General features: G+C 37.8%; 1 protein-coding gene across 1 annotated transcript in view; it reads right to left on the reverse strand.

Moving 5' to 3' along the window:
* The window catches only part of GTDC1 (glycosyltransferase like domain containing 1), a 291732-nt gene that overhangs the window by 182172 nt on the left and 82959 nt on the right, over positions 1 to 26601 (reverse strand). Inside the window, exon 2 of the mRNA XM_074967297.1 lies at positions 23850 to 24064. Within this exon, the coding sequence (XP_074823398.1) occupies positions 23850 to 24028 (179 nt within the window). The 5' untranslated portion in view covers positions 24029 to 24064. The remainder of the gene's footprint in view (positions 1 to 23849; positions 24065 to 26601) is intronic.

The raw sequence follows: 26601 nt of genomic DNA on the forward strand, positions 1-26601 counted from the left end.
CTTTGCTGCCACAGCATATACTGAATCCAATAAATGTGCAACTATTGAATTAAATTGATAAACTCTTAATAAAGACCCCCTCAATAGCACTGAAAAAACTATGACACAATATTTTTTACAAAATATTATAAAATTAAAGCTGTTTTAAAAAGTCTAAACAAAAAACAGAAAATGCTTTAAGCAAACTTCCCCCCACCCACACACATACATGGAGGGCCCAATAATCTTGCCTGCGTAGAAAAATGAAAGAAAACATATGATACATACATTTTGGCATACCTGAGTTTTAAAACAATGTTTTCCCTTCTGAGTTAAGTATGACATATATTTAATGTAATGTGCGTCCATCTATTTCCTCACTATTAAAACTTGCTGCAGGTGTTATTAATAAAATAAATTTTATTTTTAAAAAGGATGCTATTCTATAAGCTTTGAAGCTCACACATAGTCTAACTTAACCCAGCTTTAGCTCATCTGGTCTTTAAATGACTCCTTTCATGTGGTCAGCCCACGAGCCATACGTACTGCCATTCAATCACCCCACTGTACATCGTCAGTGTGAGGATGATTTGCATGATTTGCATTTCCTGTAGCGTTTGAGCTTCAATGAGCTCTAAGCACCACATACAAAAGAAACCACCGCCAAGTAATGCAAAGATTTTAGTTAAACCAGATGAGACTATTTTAGTCAAAAACAAAAAACAAAAAAGAGAGAGAGAGAGAGAGAGTGTCTCAGGGATATCCTGTTAAATAAGGATTTATTGGTAGGGACTCTGAACCTGAGATGAGTAGTTACATATAAAAGATAAAAGTCATATAAATTCCTTAATAAATCTGGCCCAGCAGAAAGGTTACATGTCAGAAGATAATGCACTGAACTAGAATATTCCATATTCTTCTTCCTGTTCCTCAGATTTTGGCTTCACACTGTGTTATTACTATAATTATTTCATAGGACATACATGGGTTCAGTTAAATTACTTTTCCTACCATACATAGTTAAATTAAGTCTAAATTAAACTAAACCTATTGATTGCTTGTAAAGTTTTTCCCTCCGAAAAAAATCTTGTATTTTAATCACAAATGATCAATAAAAGCTGGAGGACAAAGAACTGTTATAGAAATGGCAATATAGCGGGCTCAGTGAGTAAGTACTAAAGTGAAAAAAAAAGTATCAGAACCTAGTCTACATGAAAAACAGAGACAGATGGGGAGACAGACCTATATGATGCTACAAATAGATGAATATCTTGTAAGGATTTCAACAAATGTTGTAAGATTCAGTCAAAATTTCAAAAAGTACACATTTGCTTATTGTGCTCCTAACTATTTAAGTTCACCTGAAATGCAACCTACAGCATATGTATGAAATATTTCACCAATGTTAACTTTTGACAAGTATAGCAAAATTACAATACATCCCTAAAATCATCATCACTACATAAGCCATTTTCCAAAGATCATTTTGCCTGAAATGCTTTCAGGCAATGGTACAATAAAACCAGAGGAACAAGATTTGAGAAATGCTTCAAAAAATTTATGTCAGTGCCCCAAGTACCCAAATTAAAATTATGAGTGCTTCTTCTAGCCTTGCTATATGTAGTATCATATTGTACAGCACACATCTCTCCATAATGGTTAACATAGTCAATCACTATTTAGACTAAAATATGGTACTATGCCAGTTCAATTGACTGCATCCTACCAGCAAATCAGTAACCATCACATATGCCCTATCACAGTCTAAAAGACATTCTGGTAAGGCACTGAAATCAGCATATTATTATGTTTAAATCTCCCATACCTATTATTTTCACATGAAACTTATTTTAAAAAGCTGTGTTTTAATTTGTCTATATTATTTAAAAAACAAGCAATAGGACTGGCATAAATTACTGAAGATTAAAATTTTGCCCTTGGATACACATGTACAAACCCCACTTACTCCAGTGTGATCTGAGGGGAGACATTCAAGAGAAGAATTTGATCCTATATGTACTTTCTATTTTGTGGTTTCAAAATTTAGAAAGAGAAATTATTACTATGTTAAATAAAATTATTTTTATTTTTTCCCTTAGAATTTCCTTGCATAATGAGTTAACGCCCATTTTTTAAGGACAACTAATCTTAGTATGTAAAGAAACAAATTACATGTATTAACTCTTTGGTTGCTGGATTTCCAGAATATCAATCAAGTAAATGCTTCAATGGAGGTATATACAGTATAAACAAAACTTTTAAAAAAGGTTATCAACACAGCCTTTATTTTTTGTGAGAGCAAAAATCTGTATTTGAACATGCCAAATGGGTCATTAGCCACGTATTTACTTAATTTGTGCACTTAAAATTATGAGCACAAATACATACAGTGCTTTTTTAAAATCCAGCCCCATGACCCTAATCCTGCAGGGTGCCAACAACATTCGGTGAGGCACTAAATTCACTAGGAGTCAAGAGTAGTCACCAGCTCATAGAAAACACTCAGCACCTTGTTGGATCAGTTCCTGAATGTCCAATGCACACAAAGGATTGGACAACATAACTAATAATCTTGCTCATAAACTTTTTGCTTGATTTAACTTAATAAAATGACTACATAAAAATATTGAAGTTAAAATAGTTTTATTAAGAGTAACATTTTATAATCATGACATCTAACGTATGAAACAGATTATTCATGTTGCATACCAGATAAAATGACTTCAGAATATCTGCTGTTTTATTAAGGATTTTTGTTTTACATAAGGAGATTAGAATGCAGTATTATTCAGTATCAGTCTTTCCTAACATTGTTTTTGGTTAGTTTGTTCCTAAGAAACATCAGTATGTTTGAAACTAAAAATAGATGGTTATTTTTAGCTATTTAATCACCTAGAGGAAAGAAACACATTTTGTATTAGTCTTCTTAAATTTACAAAAAAAAATCCGTAATGCACTTTGTGCATATATCATGAAAACCACTGACACACAGCCTTAAGACTTACACAGTATAAGCTGCACTCCTGCTGCAATTCAAGCAAAATGTGTTTTAAAAAGATTCCAGCAACAATAGTCTTATGACTAAATAAGAAACAGAAGCAGAAGCCATGAGCCAAACAGATACCTATCGGTTTCCTTGAGCTTAATCTGATTAAAACATGGCTCTCAAAAACATTAAATAGAATGCCACGTCAGAGAGCAGGCATATGATAAAAATAGTTCATGACAGGAAATCATTATTAAACCAGCATTACTAGTGTATCTGTTGTGGAAATTTCCCTGTAATTTTTCAAGGTTACCCTTATGCTTTTTTTGAGTTGCTTGTTACATTACTTCCCCCAATCTCCAAAAGGTATGAAAGTTTGAGAGGTAAAACAAAACAAAAAATTGCAATTTCCCCACTATATACTGTTCATATACCATTTCAAGTATGCCATACGTCATACTGTAATTCACTAACAAGAAATTGTATAATATTCATAGACAGAAAATAATCCGAAATGGACAAGTGCCACCACCACACAAATACTGTCATATGTCAGAAGAGTAAAAATTTTGAATTCAATTACTTTCATATTGAAAGTATCTTAATGGCTTTTAGAGTGGAAAATACAACACCCTTCTATGAAAAGTTGTTAAAATAAAGATGAAAATTTTTTCCCACAGTCAACTAACCAAAATTAGAAAAACAAAACCTTTAATTGTATACTATCACACATCAACACTGATCTTAAAAAAGCTTACAAAAGTAAAAGTAATAACAGAAACATTACTATTCGTGTTGTTATAAATATTTCTGCATTATTGTACCCTTCGACGGGATTTTTAATAAAACACCAGCTAAAGTCTCCGCATCTTTTATTTTGTCTTGCATTTAATTTCACAGCTCAGAAGGATTATTTTTTTCTTTAAATGAAAAATACTTTTACAAAGGCACAAGTATTCTTTGGCTAGCTTAAATTAATAAAACATATTTTGGCATGTACAAAAGATTTCAACAAGCTTTTACAACCACCCCCAACAAATCTTGGTTTCCATTTTAAATGTCACCAACGTGGGGGGAAAAAACAATTAAATTAGCTATCTTCTCACTAAAATATAATAACCAAGGGAAAAAAAAGCATTTTATCTGTAATGGTGATTCAGACTTCCTTGAAGAAAAGCCCTGTTATATCTGACCATTAATTTGCTGGGTTAACATAGTGTCTTCCCACCAGTCTCTGTTCTTCTCTCCAAAGGCAACTTTCCCCCGAGTAACTTCCCTAGCTATATTATTCAAATATTGACAACTTAGTTTGAAATTTAAAGCCACAACAGTATTAATTATTTGACACTGTCACATCGTGAGACAGACATGATATTTGAGAGAAGGGGAGGAAAATACCACAACTTTAAACAAGAAAAAATACAAACAGTAGACACAGATTGCCCTTGCCCAACTGAACAACTACTGCAGATAGAGGCTTTACCATATGTTCCTACAACTATTTTCCAGGATTCCGTCTCAGACCTGTCTTGGGCACATTTGTCACACAAGAGACCGTTCTCAGGGTAGATCGAATCCATCATGAAACTGAATATGTATCTCATCTACATAGATGTTCAAACTTTGTGAATGTTAAAGATACTCCCAATAGCATGCACAGCTATGAAAGCATGTAGATTCTTCTTCTTCCTATTAATATTCCTCCCACATTAGCAATGGACTATTCAATATAGGAAGTAACCAGCCTATGGCTTTTTTGCACTCACCCTTCCTTTACACAGCAGAAAAAATATCAAAAGGTGTACTACATAAGAATATCAAGATTCAAGATGTTCAAATCTAATTTGGATAAATTCACCCAGTATCAGCGAAAAAAGCCTGAATATTCTTCTCGTGCAGAAAATATCTATCTGCTAGCCAGGGCCTGCTCTAGGTTTTTTGCTGCCCCAAGCAAAAAAATTGCCGCCCCAAGCTCCGAGAGCGCAACTGCAACTGCCCAAGCAAGCAGTGGTGTGGTGGAGGGATAGCTCAGTGGTTTGAGCATTGGCCTGCTAAACCCCGGGTTGTGAGTTCAATCCTTGAGGGGGCCATTTAGGGATCTGGGGCAAAAATTGGGGATTGGTCCTGCTTTGAGCAGGGGGTTGGACTAGATGACCTCCTGAGGTCCCTTCCAATCCTGATATTCTATGATTCTAATGCCGCCCCTGGAATTGTGCCACCCCAAGCTGGTGCCCAGAGCCAGTCCTGCTGCTGGCAAATTCAAAGACCTCCTTTTTGCAACAACATGGAGAATTCACCTCCCAGGTCAAGCTGTATAATGCTCTGGCTTCAAATCCAAACGTTCAGTGCCCTGGATGGAAGGGCTTCTGAAATCAAAACTCCAGATTACTCCCCAAAGTAAGAGGGACCTCTGCAACTGAGATTAAGTAATCTGGAATGGATTCCAAACTGATCTAGAGATAGCCAAAGAAAAATGAAACAGCCCATCCCTGGGAATCAATCAACTTTCTCGTCTCCAAAACCTTGCAACCAGGTAGTTCCTTAAAGTGTGGACTGGGCAAACCAGTGGCTCCCTCTGCTTCGTGAATTAATCAAATTCTATCAATCCTTCTCAAGAAACACTAGGGTATTATGCAATAACCATAGTTTACACAAGCCTTTAAATCCTAGAAGGGGTACCCTGTTTTCAGAATCCACAGCTAGTTTCCTAATTTGAAAGAGTGCTGATAAATTAGAGAGGCAGGCACTATGATAATACAATTAATAATAATGATTTGTATTATTTATCATTGAAATAACTAATTCTTAAGATAGACATTGAGACAACCTAAATTAACCAGAAGTGACCACAGAATAGGCATGCTTGAACAACACAGAGACAGCCATCTTGGCCAATTCAAAATCCTTACTCCTTTAAACTCTCCTAGAACCACGTCAGCTATCCTTATATCACCCTATGGAATTGGATATGGTAGGGGTGGAAATATATGTAATCTTGTGGGTCCCTACAGCAAAAACGTGCCGCGGACAGGGCAGGGTGGAGGATGCTGCAGTAGTTTCCCCTGACCTGCGGCTTCTGCTGGGGATGGGGGCAGCCTGGGGCCCCCGGATCTGGGCCCCATGGCTAATCCACCACTGAAGCCAGTGACAAACGTGAACTCCTGGATCACTATAACCGTCTTTTCATGGAATCACAGACAGTCCCCCTAGACTTTCTAATCTATCTTGCCACCAGGCAAGAAGGATTTAGTGATAAACGGTCACTTACACCAAAAATCACAATATATTCAGGTTGCTTCCAGACCCAAGAGAACAGTCACTTACCCCAGATCAATTGGTATCCTAGATCTTACACCAAAGACAACTCTTCTAGCCAATCCTGTAATAAACTACCTAAAGGTTTATTAACTAGGAAAAAGAAATAAAGTTATCTACAGGTTAAAGCAAGCAAACATATACACACAAAGGAATTGCAATCTAAATCCTAAAAGTGATAGAGTTGTAGAGATCTGTCTATTCAAAATATCTTCCACGGAGGACCCAGAGGCAACCCCTGCGGATCTCTGACTTCAGTTTAATATCTCTGGCCCTGTGAAAATTCAAACAGCAAAAGAGATAAAAAATCTTCATGTCAACTATTTTTATTTCCCTTTTCCAGCATTCAAGTCGATGGATAAGGCCTTCTGCATGTACTTCTCCATGAGTGGATGTCGCAGTTAACAAAGCTTTTGTCTTATAATGGCCGACTTAATTTTTTACAGTCCTTTTGGATGGCTGTGGGGCACAATTCTGGTGCCTGGGTTCACAAATTCAGAGCAAACATTTTCAAAGTTATAAAGCAAATCTTGCATATTTCCTTATAGCATAAGAATGGCCATACTGGTTAAGACCAAAGGCCCACCTAGCCTAGCATCCTGTCTTCCGACAGTGGCCAATGCCAGGAGCCCCAGAGGGAATGAACAGAACAGGAAATGATCACGTGATCCATCCCCCGTCACCCATTCCCAGATTCTGGCAAACGGAGGCTAGGGACACCATCCTTGCCCATCCTGGTTAATAGCCATTGGTGGACTTATCCTCCATGAATTTATCTAGTTTTTTTTTTAACCCTGTTATAGTCTTGTCCTTCACAACATCCTCTGGCAAGGAGTTCAACAGGTTGACTGTGTGTTGTGTGAAAAAATACTTACTTTTGTTTGTTGTAAACCTGCTGCCTATTAATTTCATTTGGTGGCCGCTATTTCTTGTGTTATGAGAAGGAGTAAATAACACTGCCCTATTTACTTTCATAGACCTCTATTATATCCCCCCTTAGTTGTCTCTTTTCCAAGCTGAAAAGTCCCAGTCTTATTAATCTCTCCTCATATGGCAGCCATTCCATACCCCTAATCATTTTTGTTGCCCTTTTCTGAACCTTTTCCAATTCCAGTATATCTTTTTTGAGATGGGGCGAACACAACTGCATGCAGTAGTCAAGATGAGGGCGTACCATGGATTTATACAGAGGCAATATATTTTCTGTCTTATTATCTATCCCTTTCTTAATGATTTCCAACATTCTGTTTGCTTTTTTGACTGCCGCTGCACATTGAGTGGATGTTTTCAGAGAACTATCCACAATGACGCCAAGATCTCTTTCTTGAGTGGTAACAGCCAACTTAGACGCCATCATTTTATATGTATAGTTGGGATTATGTTTTCCAGTGTGCATTACTTTGCATTTATCAACATTTAATTTCATCTGCCATTTTCTTGCCCAGCCACCCAGTTCTGAGAGATCCTTTTGTAGCTCTTCGCAGTCTGCCTGTGACTTAACTATCTTGAGTAGTTTTGTATCATCTGCAAATTTTACCACCTCACGGTTTACCCCTTTTTCCAGATCACTTATGAATATGTTGATAAGGCCAGGACCCAGTACTATTTTCCTCTCTCCATTCTGAAAACTGACCATTTATTCCTACCCTTTGTTTCCTATCTTTTAACCAGTTACCAGTCCATGAAGGAACCTTCCCTCTTATCCCATGACTTCTTACTTTGCTTAAGAGCCTTTGGTGAGGGACATTGTCAAAGCTTTCTGAAATCTAAATACACTATATCCACTGGATCCCCCTTGTCCACATGCTTGTTGATACCCTCAAAGAATTCTAGTAGTTTGGTGAGGCATGAGTTCCCTTTACAAAAACCATGTTGACTGTTCCCCAACAAATTATGTTCATCTATGTGTCTGACAATTTTGTTCTTTACTTTAGTTTCAAACAGTTTGCCTGATGCTGAAGTCAGGCTTACCAGCCTGTAATTGCACGGGGTCACCTCTGGAGCCCTTTTTAAAAATTGGCATCACATTAGCTATCCTCCAGTCATTTGGTGCAGAACCTGATTTAAATGATAGGTTACAGACTACAATTAGTAGTCCTGCAATTTCACATCTGAGTTCCTACAGAACTCTTGAGTGAATACCACCTGGTCCTGGTGACTTATTACTGTTTAGTTTATTAATTTGTTCCAAAATCTCCTCTAATGACACCTCAATCTGGAACAGTTCCTCAGATTTGTCACCTAAAAAGAACAGCTCAGGTTTGGGAATCTCCCTCACATCCTCAACTGTGAAGAACAATGCAATGGAAATTAATACATGCAGCAAATTATAAGCATTTGATAGAGTCTAAACACTAAATACATTCTTGTAAGATTAATACCTATTCTGAACAAAACTAACACATAGGTGAGCTGGCTTGGTTTCCAGTTATGAGTTTGTCAATTCTTAGCTAACACCTACAGCCTTGGCACTTGATTTACCAGCATCAACTATACATAAGCAACACGTACAATAATGGATTCTAAATTAGTTGTTACCACCCAAGAAAGATCTTAAAATCACCATGGATAGTTCTCTGGAAACTTCAGATCAATGTGCAGCAGCAGTAAAAAAAGAAAAACACTATGTTAGGAACTATTAGGAAAGGGATAGAAAGTAAGACAGAAAATACCATATTGCCACTATATAAATCCATGGCACCTACACCTTCAATACGGTGTCCAAGTCTGGTGGTCCCTGTCACATAAAGAATATAGAGGAACTGGAAAATGTTCAGAGAAGGGAACAAAGATGGCCAAGAGTTCGGAACGGCTTTCATATGAGGAGAGACTCAAAAGATTAAGGCTGTTCAGCTTAGAAAACAGAGGACTGAGGGGGGATATGATAGAGGTCTATAGAATAATTAATGGTGTGGAAAAAATTAATAAAGAAGTGTTATTTACTTTTTCACACAATACAAAAACCAGGGGTCACTTGATGAAATTAAAAGGCAGCAGGTTTAATACAAACAAAAGAAAGTACTTTTTCCACACAACAAGCCTGTGGAACTCATTGCCATGGGATGTTGTGATGGCCAATAATATAACTGGGTTCAAAAAAGAATTGGATACGTTCATGGAGGATAAGTCCATCAATGGCTTTTAGCTTAGATGATCAGGGACGCAACCCCATGTTTGGGGCTCTGACTACCAGAAGCTGGGAGTGGAAGACAGGGGTGGATCGCACCATAATTGCCCTGTTCAGTACACTTCCAGTGAAGCTCTGGTAGAGGTCACTGTCAGAGACAGGATACTGGGCAAGATGGACCATGGTCTAACCCATTATAGCAGTTCTTATATAAGCTATAACTGATGCACTATTTAAGAGTTCAGGACTGATTCCAGTGCTAATTTTGTCTATATTACAAAAATAATTTTAGGGCTGGATTCAGAAGAAATCAATTCTGAAATGTCTTAATCAGCAGGCCAACCAATATACCCTTAAAACACTGTAGCAGGGAATTGTAGAGCTGTTTGTGAGAAGAAATGCTCATGTAAATTAGTTCTCTGAATGTTAAATTCACCCCATTCTTGGTCCATCTATTAACTTCCCCACATCAACTCCAGTCAATGGGAGTCAAGATGCAAGCGGCGTAATTGAAGGAGAACAGGTTTAAAGTGTACATTTCAGTTTGTCAGTAGGTACAAGGCAGACAGAAGTTATGTCTGGCATTGTAAATAGTATGATATAGTGTGTTTCCTTCTGAAATAAAATCTAATTTCAGCATTCTTGCAACTACGCTAACATAGTATAGCTATAACAAGCAAAGTTCTCCTTCAAAGAAAATTTAGGAACCCTTTCACTTTAAAGAGAAAAGTTCTTTGTTACACCATACCTTGAAATTCATCTCATCTTCCTGCATAATTTTAATATCTTTAGCACCATTTATCTGAATGTACTTGGCAGATAAAACTTTTAGCTGTTTTTTTAAAATGAAATTGATTACCAAGAAATTTCTGCATATGCACAGTTTAAAATAATTCTATTCCTCAGGGTTTAAACATAGAGATGTTGCTATGCATGATAACTGTTTCATGTTAGTGAGTTACAACTATTCTGTCACGAGTATGAAATGCATTTGTTCAGAAAAGCCAAAGGCACTGTCAAACCTGCAGCAATCTCAGAACAGGAGGAAAAAATGCCTGCGAACTAGCTGCTACTAGGTAATGGTTCCATTTATCATTCTTAAATTTCATCTTTAATTAAAAATGGGATATTCTTTTCCATAAATAAAAAAATTGCAGATGTTCTCAGATTATCCCTTTTTTAAAAAAAATTCTGCCTTACATGATATACATAGCATCATATATAGAGAAGAATTATTCAGTTGAGTATGGTTACATCACTAAATTTGTTCCAGGCAGAAGACTTTTAACAGTATCCCAAATAAATAAATAATATCTTTATGATACAGAAAACCTGTTATTCAGTTTAAAAGAAATATTGTTATGGTGCTTAGAGGAAATACAAGATAACTAAACTTTTAGCAGAAATATCCTTTAACCTTAACAAAAGAAAATGTTTAAATAAATGCTTCTTACTGATTGGCCTTGATTATCCTCTCACAGTGGGGTAACTCACCATTTTAAACACTGTGAAGTGGTTACACTGATGTAAAGTTAGTGTAAACAGAAGAAGAATTAGGCCCTCTGTGGATATATCTTTCTTTCATCCTAACAATTATTACAAATTATGCTGATAGTAGGTCTAAACTTCTCCTACTAACTCAGCTGCAGAATGGAAATCACATATTATTCTCACTTCTAGTTCTTATTAGACGGGGATATAAACTTCAGTAGGCAAGATGTAAAGTCGAGATTAAGACAGATAAGAGGAAATCTGAAGAACAAATAGCCAAGAATATAAAGACAAACAATAAGAAATTCCTTAAGTGCATCTGAAATAGAAAGCTCTCGTTGTTGTCACTGGGTCTGCTAGACCACCAGAGTGTAAAGCGGGCAATCAAAGGGAACAAGGAGACTGCAAAGAAACTAAATGATTCGTTTGTGAAGATCTTCATTATAGAGAATGATGAGGAAACACCTATCCTGGCGTTGCTTTTTTACAGGTAGTGAAGATGAGGCACTGTCAGAGATAAATCAGATAAAAGGAAAATGGTGGGTATACTTTATTTAGACTTTCAAAAGGCTTGTAATAACGTTACTCACAAAAAGCTATTAGGAAAACAGGGTAATAGCAGATATACCATGAGCCTGGTCAGCACATAAGTTGGAAATACCTAAGGAAATCAGAAGGTGCTAAAGAACTTGTATTAGTGACTGATTAAATGGCATCGTCTCTCTAAGTCAGAACTGAAACAATATGTTAGCATGATATTAGGTGGCATTGTGCTGTCTGGAGTGCTATTTTCCAGATTAAATGTAAAACTGAAATCCTGGCCACTTGTGGTCACTAAAAAGACCCTAGCACTTTTGTGAAGAGCAGAGATGCTAGCCACGGTATTCTACCCCAACTCCAATGTGGGTAAAGTATATTCTGCTTACTTATCTTCCCTCTTTGGTTTTAACTGAATACAGTTCACTTCCTGTCCTCAACTAATTTGCAGTGTTGCTGTATGCTGTCTGACAGATACTGGATTTCATTCCAGATGTAACTATACTTTGCTGGGGGGGAAAGTAATTTATATAATACAATAGGCATCAGAAAAAAATCAAAAAGGGGCAAAAGGCTTTAATACAGGTGTCTGGGATAGCCACTAATCAATGAAGAAGCCGCAACTGATTTATGCAGGTCATTCCAAATTAGTGCCAGTAACATCTCTGTATCATACCACAATATATGATGTATATGCTGTATATTTTACAGAAAAAAATTACTGGGAATGTTTCGACAATTTCAAAATTTGTATTGGCACTAGTTTGTGTCATTTTCTTCTAAAGCCAAGTGTGTTAGACACTATGAGTCCAAATATTCAGGCTATGAAGGACAGAAAAATTAGATGACTAATAGAATTTTAAAACCTCGAAATATTACCTAACGTAGATTTTTCTTTGCATAATGTTGCAATTTTAAGATCCATTTTATTGGGATCTTCCTGCGTTGGATGCAAAGTATATATTATTAGAAAGCTGGGCCTCTCTCATTTCCAACTGTCTAAAGCTCCCAAAGAGGGTTGCCAAATTTCTAATGGCAAAAAAAAACAGTTACCTTTCGTAACTGTTGTTCTTCGAGATGTGTTGCTCATGTCCATTCCATTCTAGGTGTGCACATGCCCAGTCATTGGAGACTTTTGCCTTACTGGTATCCATAGGGTCGGCTGTGGCACCCTCTAGAGTGCCATGCTAATAGAATCATCGAATATCAGGATTGGAAGGGACCTCAGGAGGTCATCTAGTCCAACCCCCTGCTCAAAGCAGGACCAATCCCCAATTAAATCATCCCAGCCAGGGCTTTGTCAAACCTGACCTTAAAAACTTCTAAGGAAGGAGATTCCACCACCTCCCCAGGTAACGCATTCCAGTGTTTCACCACCCTCCTAGTGAAAAAGTTTTTCCTAATATCCAACCTAAACCTCCCCCACTGCAACTTGAGACCATTACTCCTTGTTCTGTCATCTGCTACCACTGAGAACAGTCTAGAGCCATCCTCTTTGGAACCCCCTTTCAGGTAGCTGAAAGCAGCTATCAAATCCCCCCTCATTCTTCTCTTCCGCAGACTAAACAATCCCAGTTCCCTCAGCCTCTCCTCATAAGTCATGTGTTCCACATGTGGCCAGGGAGACTCCACACACTGCCTTCATGCTCGCAGGCACAGCCCCCGCAGCTCCCAGTCATGGTGCCCAGCCAATGGGAGCTGCAGAGCTGATACTCGGGGCAGGGGCTCTATGTGGAGCCTCCCTGGCTGTCCATATGTCTTGGGGCTGCAAGGACCTGGCGGCCTCTTCTGGGAGCCACTCGGAGCTAGCGCAGGCAGGGAGCCTGCTTTAGCCCCAGGCCCCTGCTGCACCGCTGACCGGACTTTAAACAGCCCGGTCAGTGGTGCAGACCTGAGTTGCCAGGGTCTCTTTTCGACTATGAAGTCTGGTCGAAAACCAGACATGTGACAACCCTACTCCCAAATGTTTTGCAAGATATTGTACCTCAAACCTATACTGGTCCAAGAGTAAACAATGCGTTTCCTGCACCTCAGGCCAGTATAATTTTGGAGAATAATTCTGCATTTGGAGGAAAAGATGGAACACTTGTATTCTTGTCTTTAAAGAAATACAAAATGTGTCTGTTTGAAGCTGAACAGAGGTTTGAAATATAAGTAGTCCTGGCTCTGGCAGATTATTGATCAACATGCAGTTAGGCAACCCCATGTCCATGATAAATAAATTATAGAGATATTTAATATAATGCATCACATGATATCTCCACCCTATATCCTATGTGTATACAGTATATTTAGGGAAGACATGATGGTGTGATTCATTATAAAGTTTTATTAACATGGTTTCTGGGATGTCCACATTATTCAGGACAAGCAAAGCCCACCAAATTCATGCCTTTAAGACCTTTACAGTATACCACACCAAACATTCTACATATGTCCATACATTACAGAATAAACTATTTACTATTTCCGAATTTTAAACCTCCTAACATTTATTCGCTTTGTCATCTACCTCTGCCAGTAAGCTCAGGTAGAAAATAACAACGTACATTTTGGAAAATTCTAAAATGATCTAAATAGTTTTTCTGGACATAATAATGAAGAGGTTGTAGGCCAGTGTGCTCAAAATGGAGGTGGCAGTGCAGTGGTGAGAAAATGGTTGTTAGAGGATGCACTGACCTCCTCAAAATAAAACAGTTCTTTCCTGCTAACTTCTTCGAGCAGATGGGTGAATCTAGTCCTTGGGTATCTTAGTGGACAGCTCATTGAGGACATCTACTCAATGCATAACTGTGGTCAAAAAATCATTATTAAAAAGTTAGGATGAAGTAAGGAGGGAAAGCAAGAGAGGAATACAGAAAATATTACAGTGCCTTTCTGTATGTTAATGGTATAGACTCATCTTGTATACTGCATTCAGAATTAACCAACTCATCCAAAGAAAGACAGGCAGACATAGTAAGTATACAGAGAAAGTGATTAGAAGCATGGGAGAATACTTTAATACAAGTGGAAATTATGAAAAATAGAACAATTATTTCTGGAAGACTTTACATTTTCACACATTTCATTAACCTGCACAACTCTCTGCCACAGGATGTTATTGAGGGAAGTAGCTTAATCAGATGTGCAAAAGGATTAGACACCTATTAATATGAATAGTATCTGCATTTGTACTAGCCATGGTAAAATTAGACAAGTTATTCATTTTTATGATTCCAGATTTACTCTGGGGTCAGGAAAAAAAATCCCTCCATATATTACTTTAAAACTATGTGGGAAGGCCACTGTGTTAGGCCTTGTCTATGTCAGGACTGTAGCTACACTGATGTCATTCCACCAGTGTCAGAGGGTTTAGTCTGTATCAACAAAAACACATGAGGAGTCCAGTGGCACCTTAAAGACTAACAGATTTATTTGGGTATAAGCTTTTGTGGTTTAAAAAAAGCCACTTCTTCTGATGCATGGAGTGAAAATTACAGATGCAGGCATAAATATACTGGCACATGAAAAGAAGGGAGTTACCTCACAAGTGGAGAACTAGTGTTGACAAGGCCAATTCAATCAGTGTGGACATGGTCCACTCCCAATAATTGATGAGGAGGTGTCAATACCAAGAGAGAGAAAATTGCTTTTGTAGTGAGCCAGCTACTACCAGTCCCTATTCAAGCCCAAATTAATGGTGTTGAGTTTGAAAATGAATTGTAGCTCTGCAGTTTCTATTTGCAGTCTGTTTTTAAAGTTTTTTTTTTGCTGAAGGATGGCTACTTTTAAATCTGTTATTGAATGTCCAGGGAGATTGAAGTGTTCTCCTACTGGCTTTTGTATGTTACCATTCCTGATGTCTGACTTGTGTCCATTTATTCTTTTACACAGAGACTGTCTGGTTTGGCCAATGTACATGGCAGAGGGGCATTGCTGGCACCTGATGGCATATATCACATTATAGATGTGCAGGTGAATGAGCCCCTGATGTTGTGGCTGATGTGATTGGGTCCTCTGATGGTGTCGCTAGAGTAGATATGGGGACAGAGTAGGCAATGGGGTTTGTTACAGGGATAGGTTCCTGAGTTAGTGTTTCTGTGGTGTGTAGTTGCTGGTGAGTATTTGCTTCAGGTTGGGGGGCTGTCTGTAAGTGAGATTGGCCTGCTTCCCAAGGTCTATGAGAGTGAGGGCTTGTTTTCCAGGATAGGCTGTAGATCGTTGATGAGCACTGGAGAGCTTTTAGCTGGGGGCTGTACGTGATGGCCAGTGGTGTTCTGTTATTTTCCTTGTTGGGCCTGGCTTGTAGTAGGTGACTTCTGGGTACCCATCTCGCTCTGTTAATCTCTTTCCTCACTTCCCCAGGTGGGTATTGTAGTTTTAAGAATGCTTGATAAAGATCTTGTAGGTGCTTATCTCTGTCTGAGGGACTGGAGCAAATGCAGTTGTATTTTAGGGCTTGGCTGTAGACAGCAGATCATGTGATGAGTCCTGGATGGAAGCTGGAGGCATGTAGGTAAGTATAGCGGTCAGTAGGTTTCTGGTACAGTGTGGTGTTTATGTGACCATCACTTATTTGCACGGTAGTGTCCAGGAAGTGGATATCTTGTGTGGACTGGTCCAGGCTGAGGTTGACCGTGGGGTGGAAATTGTTGAAATCCAGGTGGAATTCTTCAAGGGCCTCCTTCCCATGGGTCCATATGATGAAGGTGTCATCAATGTAGTGCAAGTAGAGGAGGGGCACTAGGGGACGAAAGCTGAGGAAGCGTTGTTCTAAGTCAGCCATAAAAATGTTGGCATACTGTGGGGCCATGCAGGTACCCACAGCAGTGCCACTGACTTGACAGATAAGTTGTCCCCAAATCTGAAATGGTTGAGGGTCAGGACAAAGTCACAAAGCTCAGCCACCAGGTATGCCGTGGCTTCATCAGGGTTACTGTTCCTGACAGCTTGTAGTCCATCCTTGTGTGAAACACTGGTGGAATATTCCACCAGTGCAATCCCCCAGAGTACGTCATGGCCAGGTTGTGGGCAGCCAAGCCTAGTAGTCAGAGCCAGAGTCCACAGTCATGAAACAGAAGTGAAGAGTCAGCTAGATCAGGAAAGCAGGAGACAAACTGGAGATCAGAACCACCAATTAGATTCCAGGAGTTACACTAGGTCGGAATGTCAGGTGATCAGGACTGAGAGTAGGAGGCACATAGTTGAGAGCAGGGTGTAGCCCAGTTGTTTAGATAACTTCCAGTTCCTGCCGCTTGCTTAAGTACAGCCAGCATCCAGTCAACCACTCTGGGATTCTGCCAATCAGACCTCAGGGGCACAGCCCCACACTGGAGCTGGGCTTCATGGGTCCCAGGTAAGCAATTGTCAGCAAGCTGCCAGGTGGACGGGTTGGAGCGTGGCTTCTCCCATGAACCCTGAGGACCTGGGATTGAGACCTGTGGATCATGAGATCAGATGCATTGCACTGAGGTAAATCATCACTTGCACCAAAGTAGTCTAGCCCAGTGGCTTAAAAACCTCAGGTAGACTAGCCCTTAGACAGAATAGTTGATTATCCTAACAGGCTCCTGGTCTGTTCTGGTCTCTAAGTGTTTGATCCAAAGCCCACTGAATTCAGTGGAAAGACTCCCATTAACTTTAATGGTTTTTGGACTAAGCCTGTGTTAAGAGAGTGAAAACCATAAAGTTCATGTGGACATCATAACACAGTTTGCATTCCATAAAAATACTTTTCACTATATACTATTCACAAAATCCAGCCAAGTCTTAAGTACATATTAAGAAAGCTAGATATTCATGCCACTGAAAAATGAAGCCGTTAATCCAAATAATGAACAGTTCAAGTAGCTGACAAAAAATTGCAAGATTTATATTTTTAGGTTTAAAATAATTTGTAATTAGGAAAGGAGCAACACTGATTTCAAATATCAAGAATGCTCTGGTTATAGGGCACAGATTGGAAGATTTGCTCCTTTTCCCTTGAAACATAAAACAAGCATTATGAACTGAAATGAGGATAAAATCAAAAAGATATCACATTCTTTATAACATAGTACAGTATATGTTTGTAATTTGAAAACAGAAACTAAACCAATGACTAATCTAGAAATTAAGTAGATACAAGACATCAGTTCAAGAGGATAGGTAAAATACGTATTAAAATGATAAGTGTGGAAATACTGAATCATAATGCAGGATTTCATTAGACTTTACTCAGAGCAATGTAAATACCAATACTTTAGCTGATACATAAAATATATTTTAGGTTAAAAAAAGGGGGGGGAGAGGGATTTCCCCAGGTACTCTAAAAATCATAAAAAAGAAGAAAAGCAGAAAAGCTACAGTTATATATCACACAGGTGACTGGATTCCATATCAGCACTCTAACTAGATCCAAAACCCATTGACTAGAATATAATTTCTGCTACTATTAATTACAACATGCGTTCTGGGTCTCGACATGTCAAGTAATAAAGGGCCCTCATAAGAATGCAATCATCAAAAAAAAAATAATGAAGGGATAGTGTGTAACTTCATATCAGGAAGCTAACGTTAGCTACTAGACCTCTTTCTAGGGCCAAGCAGATGATCCTATTCATTAACTTTCTGCCACACAACTGGGATAAAGTTTGGGATGACCAGGAATGAAAATCGCAGGATAAATTAGCTTTAGAAGATAGAATTAGCTTTAAAATAAGAAAACAGCCAACAGCAAATGCCTTCCCCCCTCCCCCTACAATTCCAAAATCTTATATTGAGGATCTGATTTTGATCTCACTTACAATTTTACACCAGTACAATTTTACTGACTTCAAAGGAGCTACTCCTGATTTACAGCAGTACAAGATCAGAATCAGGGCTTTTCATGCATGTTGAACAAATTAAAGAATAAAACTTTTTTGGAGTGAAGTCTGTGAGGGGGTTTATACAGAAAAAATGTAAAGAAATCCTGTCACTGTTAAAATGAATAGCTACCATCTGTCAGCATTTTATCTTAGGCAAAGTTGATTAATGCAAAATGAATGCTTAAGATCACATTGCTGTCTGCCTGAATAATTTTCAGGTAGTTCAGTTCTAAAATTATTACTCCTATTTTCAAACATAGTTTTACTTTTTAATTTTCTGTTCAAAGTCCTCAGTTGTCAGACTTAGGAAAAAAGATCATCCATTTCTAATGCTGTGATACTGAACTAGTGCCCAAAGAGTAAGGACTTTGCTTTTGGCTGCTTTGTGCTGCTCCTGCAGCAGGGCAGTTAATCTGCCCTAAGAGGGCAGCTGGGAATTTCACCTCCATGGCAGGCTTCACATAAACATCACCAACAGCCTCTCCCAATAATACTGAAAACTAAGCTTACAATTTGGACTAGTCTCATTTTGGGTATAGAAATAGATGGCTATGCTATTGGCCTCATTAACAATAATCTGTTCCAAATGACTGTGTTTTTGGCCTTTGCCATTTATTGTAAAAGTTACCTTTATGTACACTTTATTTCAAAACTGAAATTTCAATGATAAATTGTCTCGCTACACAATTTAACGTATGTTAGCCTTTCACAGTCTTTAACAATGGGGTTTGTTTGTTCATATGTAAGAGTTCACATCAAAACGTTTAGTAGAAATTGTCAGTCTTGTATTCAGTTGTTTGTATTCCTTCTGTATTTCACTTTAAACAACAAAATTATCAGAAGAAAGACTTCTAGTAAAATTAACTTCATCCTCCAAAAGCCCAGGCCTACACTTACGCCACCGCTATGGACTAATCATATAGTCCCACCACGAGAGACAGAGTTGGATGCCTCACTTCCATTTGAGCCTTCAAAAACCCCAGGATGTACACCTTAAAGATTATTTCACTTGGCTATCCAGAAAATATTACGGATCCAATCTTACTAATGCTACTCAGGTAAGTAAATTTCAGTACATGAATAATTCCATTGATTTCAATGGGATTGCTCATAAACTAAGTTACTCACCTGCATAAGAATTTGCAAGTTCAGGGATTAAAATAATATTTTAAATATAATGTTTTGGAAATGTCAGTACATTAGTTTGTAAAAAGTTTAGTCTATAAAATAGATATTTTTTCTTGTAGAATGGTAACAGAACATATGAGATCTAAAATGCTCACTGGTATAACTAGCAGCGTTAGTTTTCAGATGTCTAAAATAAATGTGGGTTATATAAATAACATTATGTATGATCCAATAGTACACCCTTGGACTGTTTTATATGTTGGTGGATATTACATCCATCAGATTTTTTTTCACAACTCCATTCATTAAAAATAATTTTCCCCTCAGTAAAAGTGTAATAAGCATACAGTTTGTCTTTTAAAATACAGCTCCAGAAAGCTGGGTAGAGGGCTCAGCCAAAGAGTTAAAAAAAAAAAAAAAAAAAAAGTTTTGCGGCATGGAACTGTGTTTTCAGACTGCCAATCAGAGAAAAGCTGTTTTAAGCCACACATCCCCTTCAAAATTTCTCCTCTGGCTGATTTCTTTTGAGTCAGCCTGGGAAAAAGGCACTCCCTATGTTAGAAAATTGAGAGAGACACTGAGCATGCTCTAATGCAGAGATCAAAACAGAAGCCTGTTCTTCATAATTGCCCTTTTACTGTACCTCCCAGACTGTGTAGTTTGGAATTTGCCCTCTGGAAACTGTACTATTTCTCCTGATGTGAAGGAAAGAATCACTGAGATCCATCCATCCCCGTTTTCTCCCAGAAACCAGAAAAGTAATGAAGAGAAATGCCCCACCCTACCACGCAGAAACAGACAGAAGAGAGACAAGAAAAGGGGACATTTCAGAAACTGGGGAAGTGAATTGAAAAAGCCTACTCCCTTTTGCATGGTGGTGGAGGAGAAGGAGGGAGAAGAAGAAGAAGAGCTACATTGTCTGTAATGGAGTTGTAAAGATGGAGTATCTTGAATTGATGCAAATTCAACACAGACATCTCAGGTCAGGTCAGAGCATTGTGGAATGATCATACAGGTCTCTGCAAAGCAATTCTATGAAGTAAGTTCTTAAAAGTTGAGTACCACTGCTCTAGTACCTCAATCAATTAGTCATCTTCAGGTTTACTACCTAAATCCACTGGGATTGACGCAAGGGCTCTTTTCCTGCCTGATCTTCATCAAGACTTTGTCTTTCTTTAAGGAGGCAAATGAAGATTTGTGCTGGCTTAACTAGAGAATGTAGTATTTAACTGAGCCCTGCATATCTGGCTGTTTTTTCTTTCCTCTGTAGAAAATCATCTACTTTGTGTCTGGGAGGTCATATAACCTTCTCAGAGTTGCAAATAAACTACACCCCTTGGGGCCCCTATGTGCTGTGCCTTACCCTATGAGAACTGAAAGTGTCATCTCAATGCCCATCTCTTCAACATTTTTATTTCCAGGTGACTCCTAGAGGTCCTTCCTGGAAACACAAGGTGCTCGCTACCTACCAAGTCACCAGGCCACACAATTTACAACTTAGGTTAAAAGCAATAAGACTAACTTCATTCCTTATAACTGATTCAACTTTTAAGATTTCCTCAGGAGACTGCATGTCTGCTCTCTGATAAGAAGACATGAGCAAACTGTTACCACTGAACCTGACTGGTCACAGTAAAACTCCTGAATTTAAAATCCAAGACCACTGAGACCACTGCTTCAAAAGCACTTTTTAGACTTTTATTTAGCTTATTTAATAATATCTGAGCACTAGTTGGTGTGCTATCCTTTCCATGATTAGCAATAGCAATATTATTCTCAGGAGCATATACTAGTGCTGTATAGATTTATATCAATATTGTTGGACATATAAACAACCCTTTTACATAAACATCAACATCCTGAATAAAAGATAAATCTTAAAAGATAAATGGACAAAGAACATTAAAAAAATCTTGGCAATACTCAATTACAAAGTGGTTCTGGATTTGAAACATTTGCGACCCTACTTTTTCATCGGACACACACACTGTAACAAAATATTTATGAAATGTTATTGATTTCTATTGAAGATTTCACATGGAAGTAAAAGCAATTCTTGATCTCAGGGCAAACGAGTCACAAATAATGTCAATATATGCAAATTTGATGTTTTCTATCACCTCTCCAGAACTCTTTAAGAAATATTTAAAAGTCTCTCTCTAAATATATCTCTCAAAGTTTCCAGGATGCAGTTCCACTCTCTTAATTCAGAGTCTCAACAATTTACTACTGAATGGAAAGCAGAGCCTAGTATTTGCTAGATGGGTGTTTGAATGACAGTTAACAAGAAGTAACAGATTCAAGGTTGTTGCCCACTAGGAGAAAGCAGAGTTAACCTTATAAGACAACTGATGCATTTATACTTTCATTTAATAGAACGATATCTGAAACATTCAACTACAAACCAAACATAAGAAAATGTGCAAGTAAAGTAGTAAGTACCTCTAATCAGTTTTCCTCTCATCAATCACAACAGCACTTGTTCCTAATTATTTTATCTTGCATACGATACAGTACATACCCTTTTTAATACTGTATCTTTGTGAACTTTGACTATTTTATTCTGTGTGATCTAACACTAACAACAGCGGCAAAGAAAACACTTTCTCCTCTTTAAGATGCTCTATTGGTTAGTTCAGATTTATTTGTTGTCAGTGAAGGTTATATTTGCACATAAGCCTATGACAGATTGCAAGTTTTTTAACTTTGAGCAAGTTTTCAAGCTGCTGGTATTTTTTCTTAAGATGTAGGTTACTTGACAAATTGGAGTTAAGTTATCTGGGGTCAATGTAACTGTAAGTTAAACTAATGAAGTGTATGCCTGTGAATGATGTCTGATTAGTTTAATACAGCTAGAGCTGGACAGCTTGGGCTGCTGACCTTGAAGGAGCATAGATAACATTGTGATGCGTTGGAGGATGTGGTTGTGATGCAGAAGAAATTTACATAACAGTTTGTCATATATACTCCTCCAAAATAAAATTGTTGCAAAGGAAGAGTAATGCAAAATCCATACTCAAATGCCTCAAGCAAGACAGAGGAAAAAATAGTTACAATAATTTGGTAGCAGTTTATTAGAAATGAAAGCAAGCAGCAAGCCCAGTAAAGGTGTATTTTCTGCACTCGCATTTTATATATTCAAACTGTTCATAAACTGTGTAAGATTAAATATTATGTTCCACAATTTGTGATGGACTCAGATTTAATGTTACATGACCTTATGCAGCACAGGATATATGCTGCAAAAATCATTTTCCTCTCCATCTGTGTGTACTATCTTTACTTGTTATCATCGGAAGTTGCAAACATTAGCCCCAGTTCTCAGCTGGGATCTGCTAGCATATACCTCTGCACTCAGGCAGAGGCCCACTGAAGTCAGTCGTATGCAGTGTAGGTGCACAGGTCCATGCTATCAGATACCAATGCAGCAGGAGGGCTTTGGTGTAAGTAAATTAAGTGTTGACAGTAAAAAAAACCCAGTTCACTGCTGAATCAGTGATGTTCTCTTGTTTGCAGTCACTGAAATGTACACATCACCATTTGGTGCATTACTGTTTAATAGAATTATCCAACAGCATCTTAACTGATTGGGGGAAAAGAGGGGAGGAAGGAGGAATGAATGGCTGGTTTCAAGACCATCAAGTTCATAAGTGACTAGAAGTTTTCACTATATGATGGCCACTTGGTGGTCTGTGTGTATTTAGTTTGGTGGTCTCAGTTCAGGTTCTAGTTGCTAGGTGTCCACACAGGGCTTAAATTCTCATAGACTATTTCCCAGAGCCCTCCACATTCCCATGCCAACATGCTATGAAACCTCCAGGGGAGTTGAAAATATTTACTGGCGCTCCGCTCCAGACAGCTCTGGCTGAATTTAAGCCCTGTGTCTACATAATAAAACAAACAGAATTTGACATCCTTATATGTGGTCACATTACAGAGCTCAAGATCTGAACAGTCACTAGATTGAACTATCCTCTCATTCCTTTAGGTCACACATCCATACAGCATTCAGGTTACTCCACAGATAACTTGGTATGACACTGTGGAGAAGCTTGCACTGCCAGTTTCTGTGTATTACTCTGCCCGATCTGTGGAAAAATAGGACTTCAGCCTCAAAAGCTGTAAGTCCTATCCCTTTCACCAACTCTAAACTCATCGGAGAATTCAAAAGAAACACACCCACAGGCAGCAATTTAGCACAATTTAAGATGGAGACTTTGCAGTATTAGAGATACAGACCCAATATTTTTCTAGGGGCCTCTAAAAGGATGCCTGCAACTTTCCACAAACACAACCCAGCATGCAAAACAAGAAGGTCAATATCTCACCTCAGTACCCATTTGCAAGTACATATGATTTTGTATGGAAAAAAACAGAAAGCTCAGTTTTAGAGACCTGGTTGAAGACCCTTTCATATTTTGACCTGTAAGATTATTTGTTACAGTACTATCTTTACCTGTAATTAGCATTAGCTGGCACTGTTTGCATGAAATATAGAGCAGCAGTCCGTGCTCTCCAGTGCCACTTCTTTGCTGGGAGTGTGTAAAGGACACATTCTTCTATCTCCTCCTGTAGAAGATCCGCCAGCTGCTTGTGGGAACCACCATAAAAAGCTTCAATTAGAAGAATACGCATACTTGTACGTTTTTCAAATCTTCTTGGATTCTAAAACTGACAAAGACAAACAAAGAAACATTTTATTCCCAAAGTCTATTCTTTAGTGAGTTAGACATATATTATGAAAAAAACTCATATTAACAGACCTCTTATAAATGGATTCATTTTTATAAGAATTTAATATCTTTGTTTCATGTTAATAGATTTATTTTTAAAAAAAGACAAATTAACAATTAGTTTGATAAAAAAGGAAGGTGTCCATTAATCACAACAACATTCCATTAAAATAGCTATTTAGAATTTAACTAATAACTAAAATATAATCAATCTGTAAATGCTTAGATTTTGAATTTTAGTTACTGGCTTTTTAAATAGGATGTATTTGAAAACTGTTTATTTTGCAAAAGTTTTTTTTTTAAATATATTTTCCTGTTCTGGAATTGAGGGTTGTGTCCATACAATTTTACCTTCTGAATGGTAGTACATAAAACTAAAACGCATTTCAAACATATTTCAGCCAAATTTGTTTCATAGTAAAGGCAATCTGGCAAAACGACTTAAAAGAAACATGATTGGGGGCAGCTTGGTGTACCCAATTTGAGTGTACCTCCAGGACTCTGTTCCTTAGGTTACTGAAGGCTGGGATCATCACTAAAATGACATTTGCAGACCCTAGAGGAGATGCAAACTGCATTACTCTTGAATACTCCAAAATGGCTGAAACAGAACAATACTGTAGTCTTAAGGAAGCTATGACACTTTCACCCACAGGGCTGCTGACACACAGGAAGCAAAACACATGGCCCAAAATTAAGGGAAAGGTGAAAACCCTGTGACTATTGCTCATCTGTTTCATGAGTCACGTTTTGGGGTGGTGAAAAGCTGCTCTGTAGAAGCTTAGGGATACTCCACTGAACAAAAATGTTAAAAACAAAACCATGATTAGGTATTTACCAGCAGTGTCTGCTGCTCTGATAACTTCCACTTCAGAACATACTATCAGGGGCTGAGTAACACTGGGTCTGATTACTTTGTTTGTTTGTGTTTCAGACCAATGCTATATATTGTATGACTATACTGAGCACCCAATCCCTGACCCACAGTTTCCAGTAGTCGCTGGTTGTGACCCTAATCTTTTCAGCAACTCTGTTGGGGAGGGATGAGGGGATTCATAAATTAGAACCCTTTACCAAAATCTAAATGATAGTTCTAGTAATTAAACATAAACTGGAGTTAATGTTTAAAGTACCTACAGTAATGAAGAGTAAAAATACTTTACAAGAACGTTGCAGCTATCAAAAAACAAGCTAATGAAAAAATCCTGAAATTCAGAGAGTTAAAAGATGAAATTTAAAAGAGACCTTTTGGTCAGTACTGAATCAATGGCCCAGCATGGTCTTAGGGGCTTACGGTGCTGCTGGAGTTGCCATTTTGCAGATGAAACATAAAGCTAGATTATTCACCTTTGCTAAAGAACAAAGTGTTAGGAAATAAATATTTTCACACAGGAAAGGGAAAAAAACAAACGAAAAAGATTGGAGGGAAGCATTTTGCAAATTTAACTCAGAAGGAAAGAGGGTTCATGAAATGTCTGATAAATTCCACTATGTCACTCATTAAAAAGAGTCGAGGTTAATGTTAATTTACAAGCTGCTCGAGGTAGTATAGTAGTTTGTTCATAAAACATCTGATCAAATTTCCTCATCAGACTAGTTATGAAACCATTTTATCACCTAGTTTAGCTGAATCAACAATGTTCCCTTTGGTTTTATTTAGAATACTTTGCAACCGTTTTCTTTATTTATGTTCCTCTCTGTGATAGATAAAGAATAAGGCAAAAATTGTTTCAGTTCTCAGGTTTCCTTCTGGGCTAAGATTACTGACAATTAGATTATTCTATACTTGTCTTACTACCTTTAGACTTTTTCATAAAACAAAATGCTATGCAAATATTAAAATAAACCCTTTTAGTGTGCTTCTGACTGAAAATCTCAATTCAAACTTCGATTCTGCCTTAATTGTCTGCTGGGTAGCTGAGGCTATTTGATTCTCGATACTCCGTGTACCTGGTGTGTGTAGATCCCACTTTGTAAGGATTCAGAAGCAAGGATGAAAAATCACAAAAAGCAGTCAATTTTTGAAAGATGATATGATACATAAAGGGTTTTTGCACAAACTGCCTAGAATGGGGAAAACCCCAAGACAAATCAAGAAAGCATCAAAGGATCACTCACCAACATTTGTAGAATTCTACTTTCATGTGCTTTACGTACTTTACCAGTTACATATATTAAACACAGATTAATAACAAAACAATCTAGAAACCTATACTTGGTGTTTTTTAAAGGTGCTACTAAAACAGAAAATATTAAATAATAAGAGACAGACAATGCAATTAGCCCCTTCAGTGAAAAATTATATAATTTAGGAATGATGGAAAACCCAGCCAAGTAATCTTATGTTTTAAAAATATATGATGATAATGTACTGTAAATCACATTATTTTAAAAATAACTTGTAATTTTTTGTAAATTTAAAAAGCTACAATGGACATCGGATGAAGACATTTACCTCATATTTTGCATACAAGG

The sequence above is a fragment of the Natator depressus genome, chromosome 11 (genome assembly GCF_965152275.1).
Source record: "Natator depressus isolate rNatDep1 chromosome 11, rNatDep2.hap1, whole genome shotgun sequence".
Taxonomy (NCBI): Eukaryota; Metazoa; Chordata; order Testudines; family Cheloniidae; genus Natator; species Natator depressus.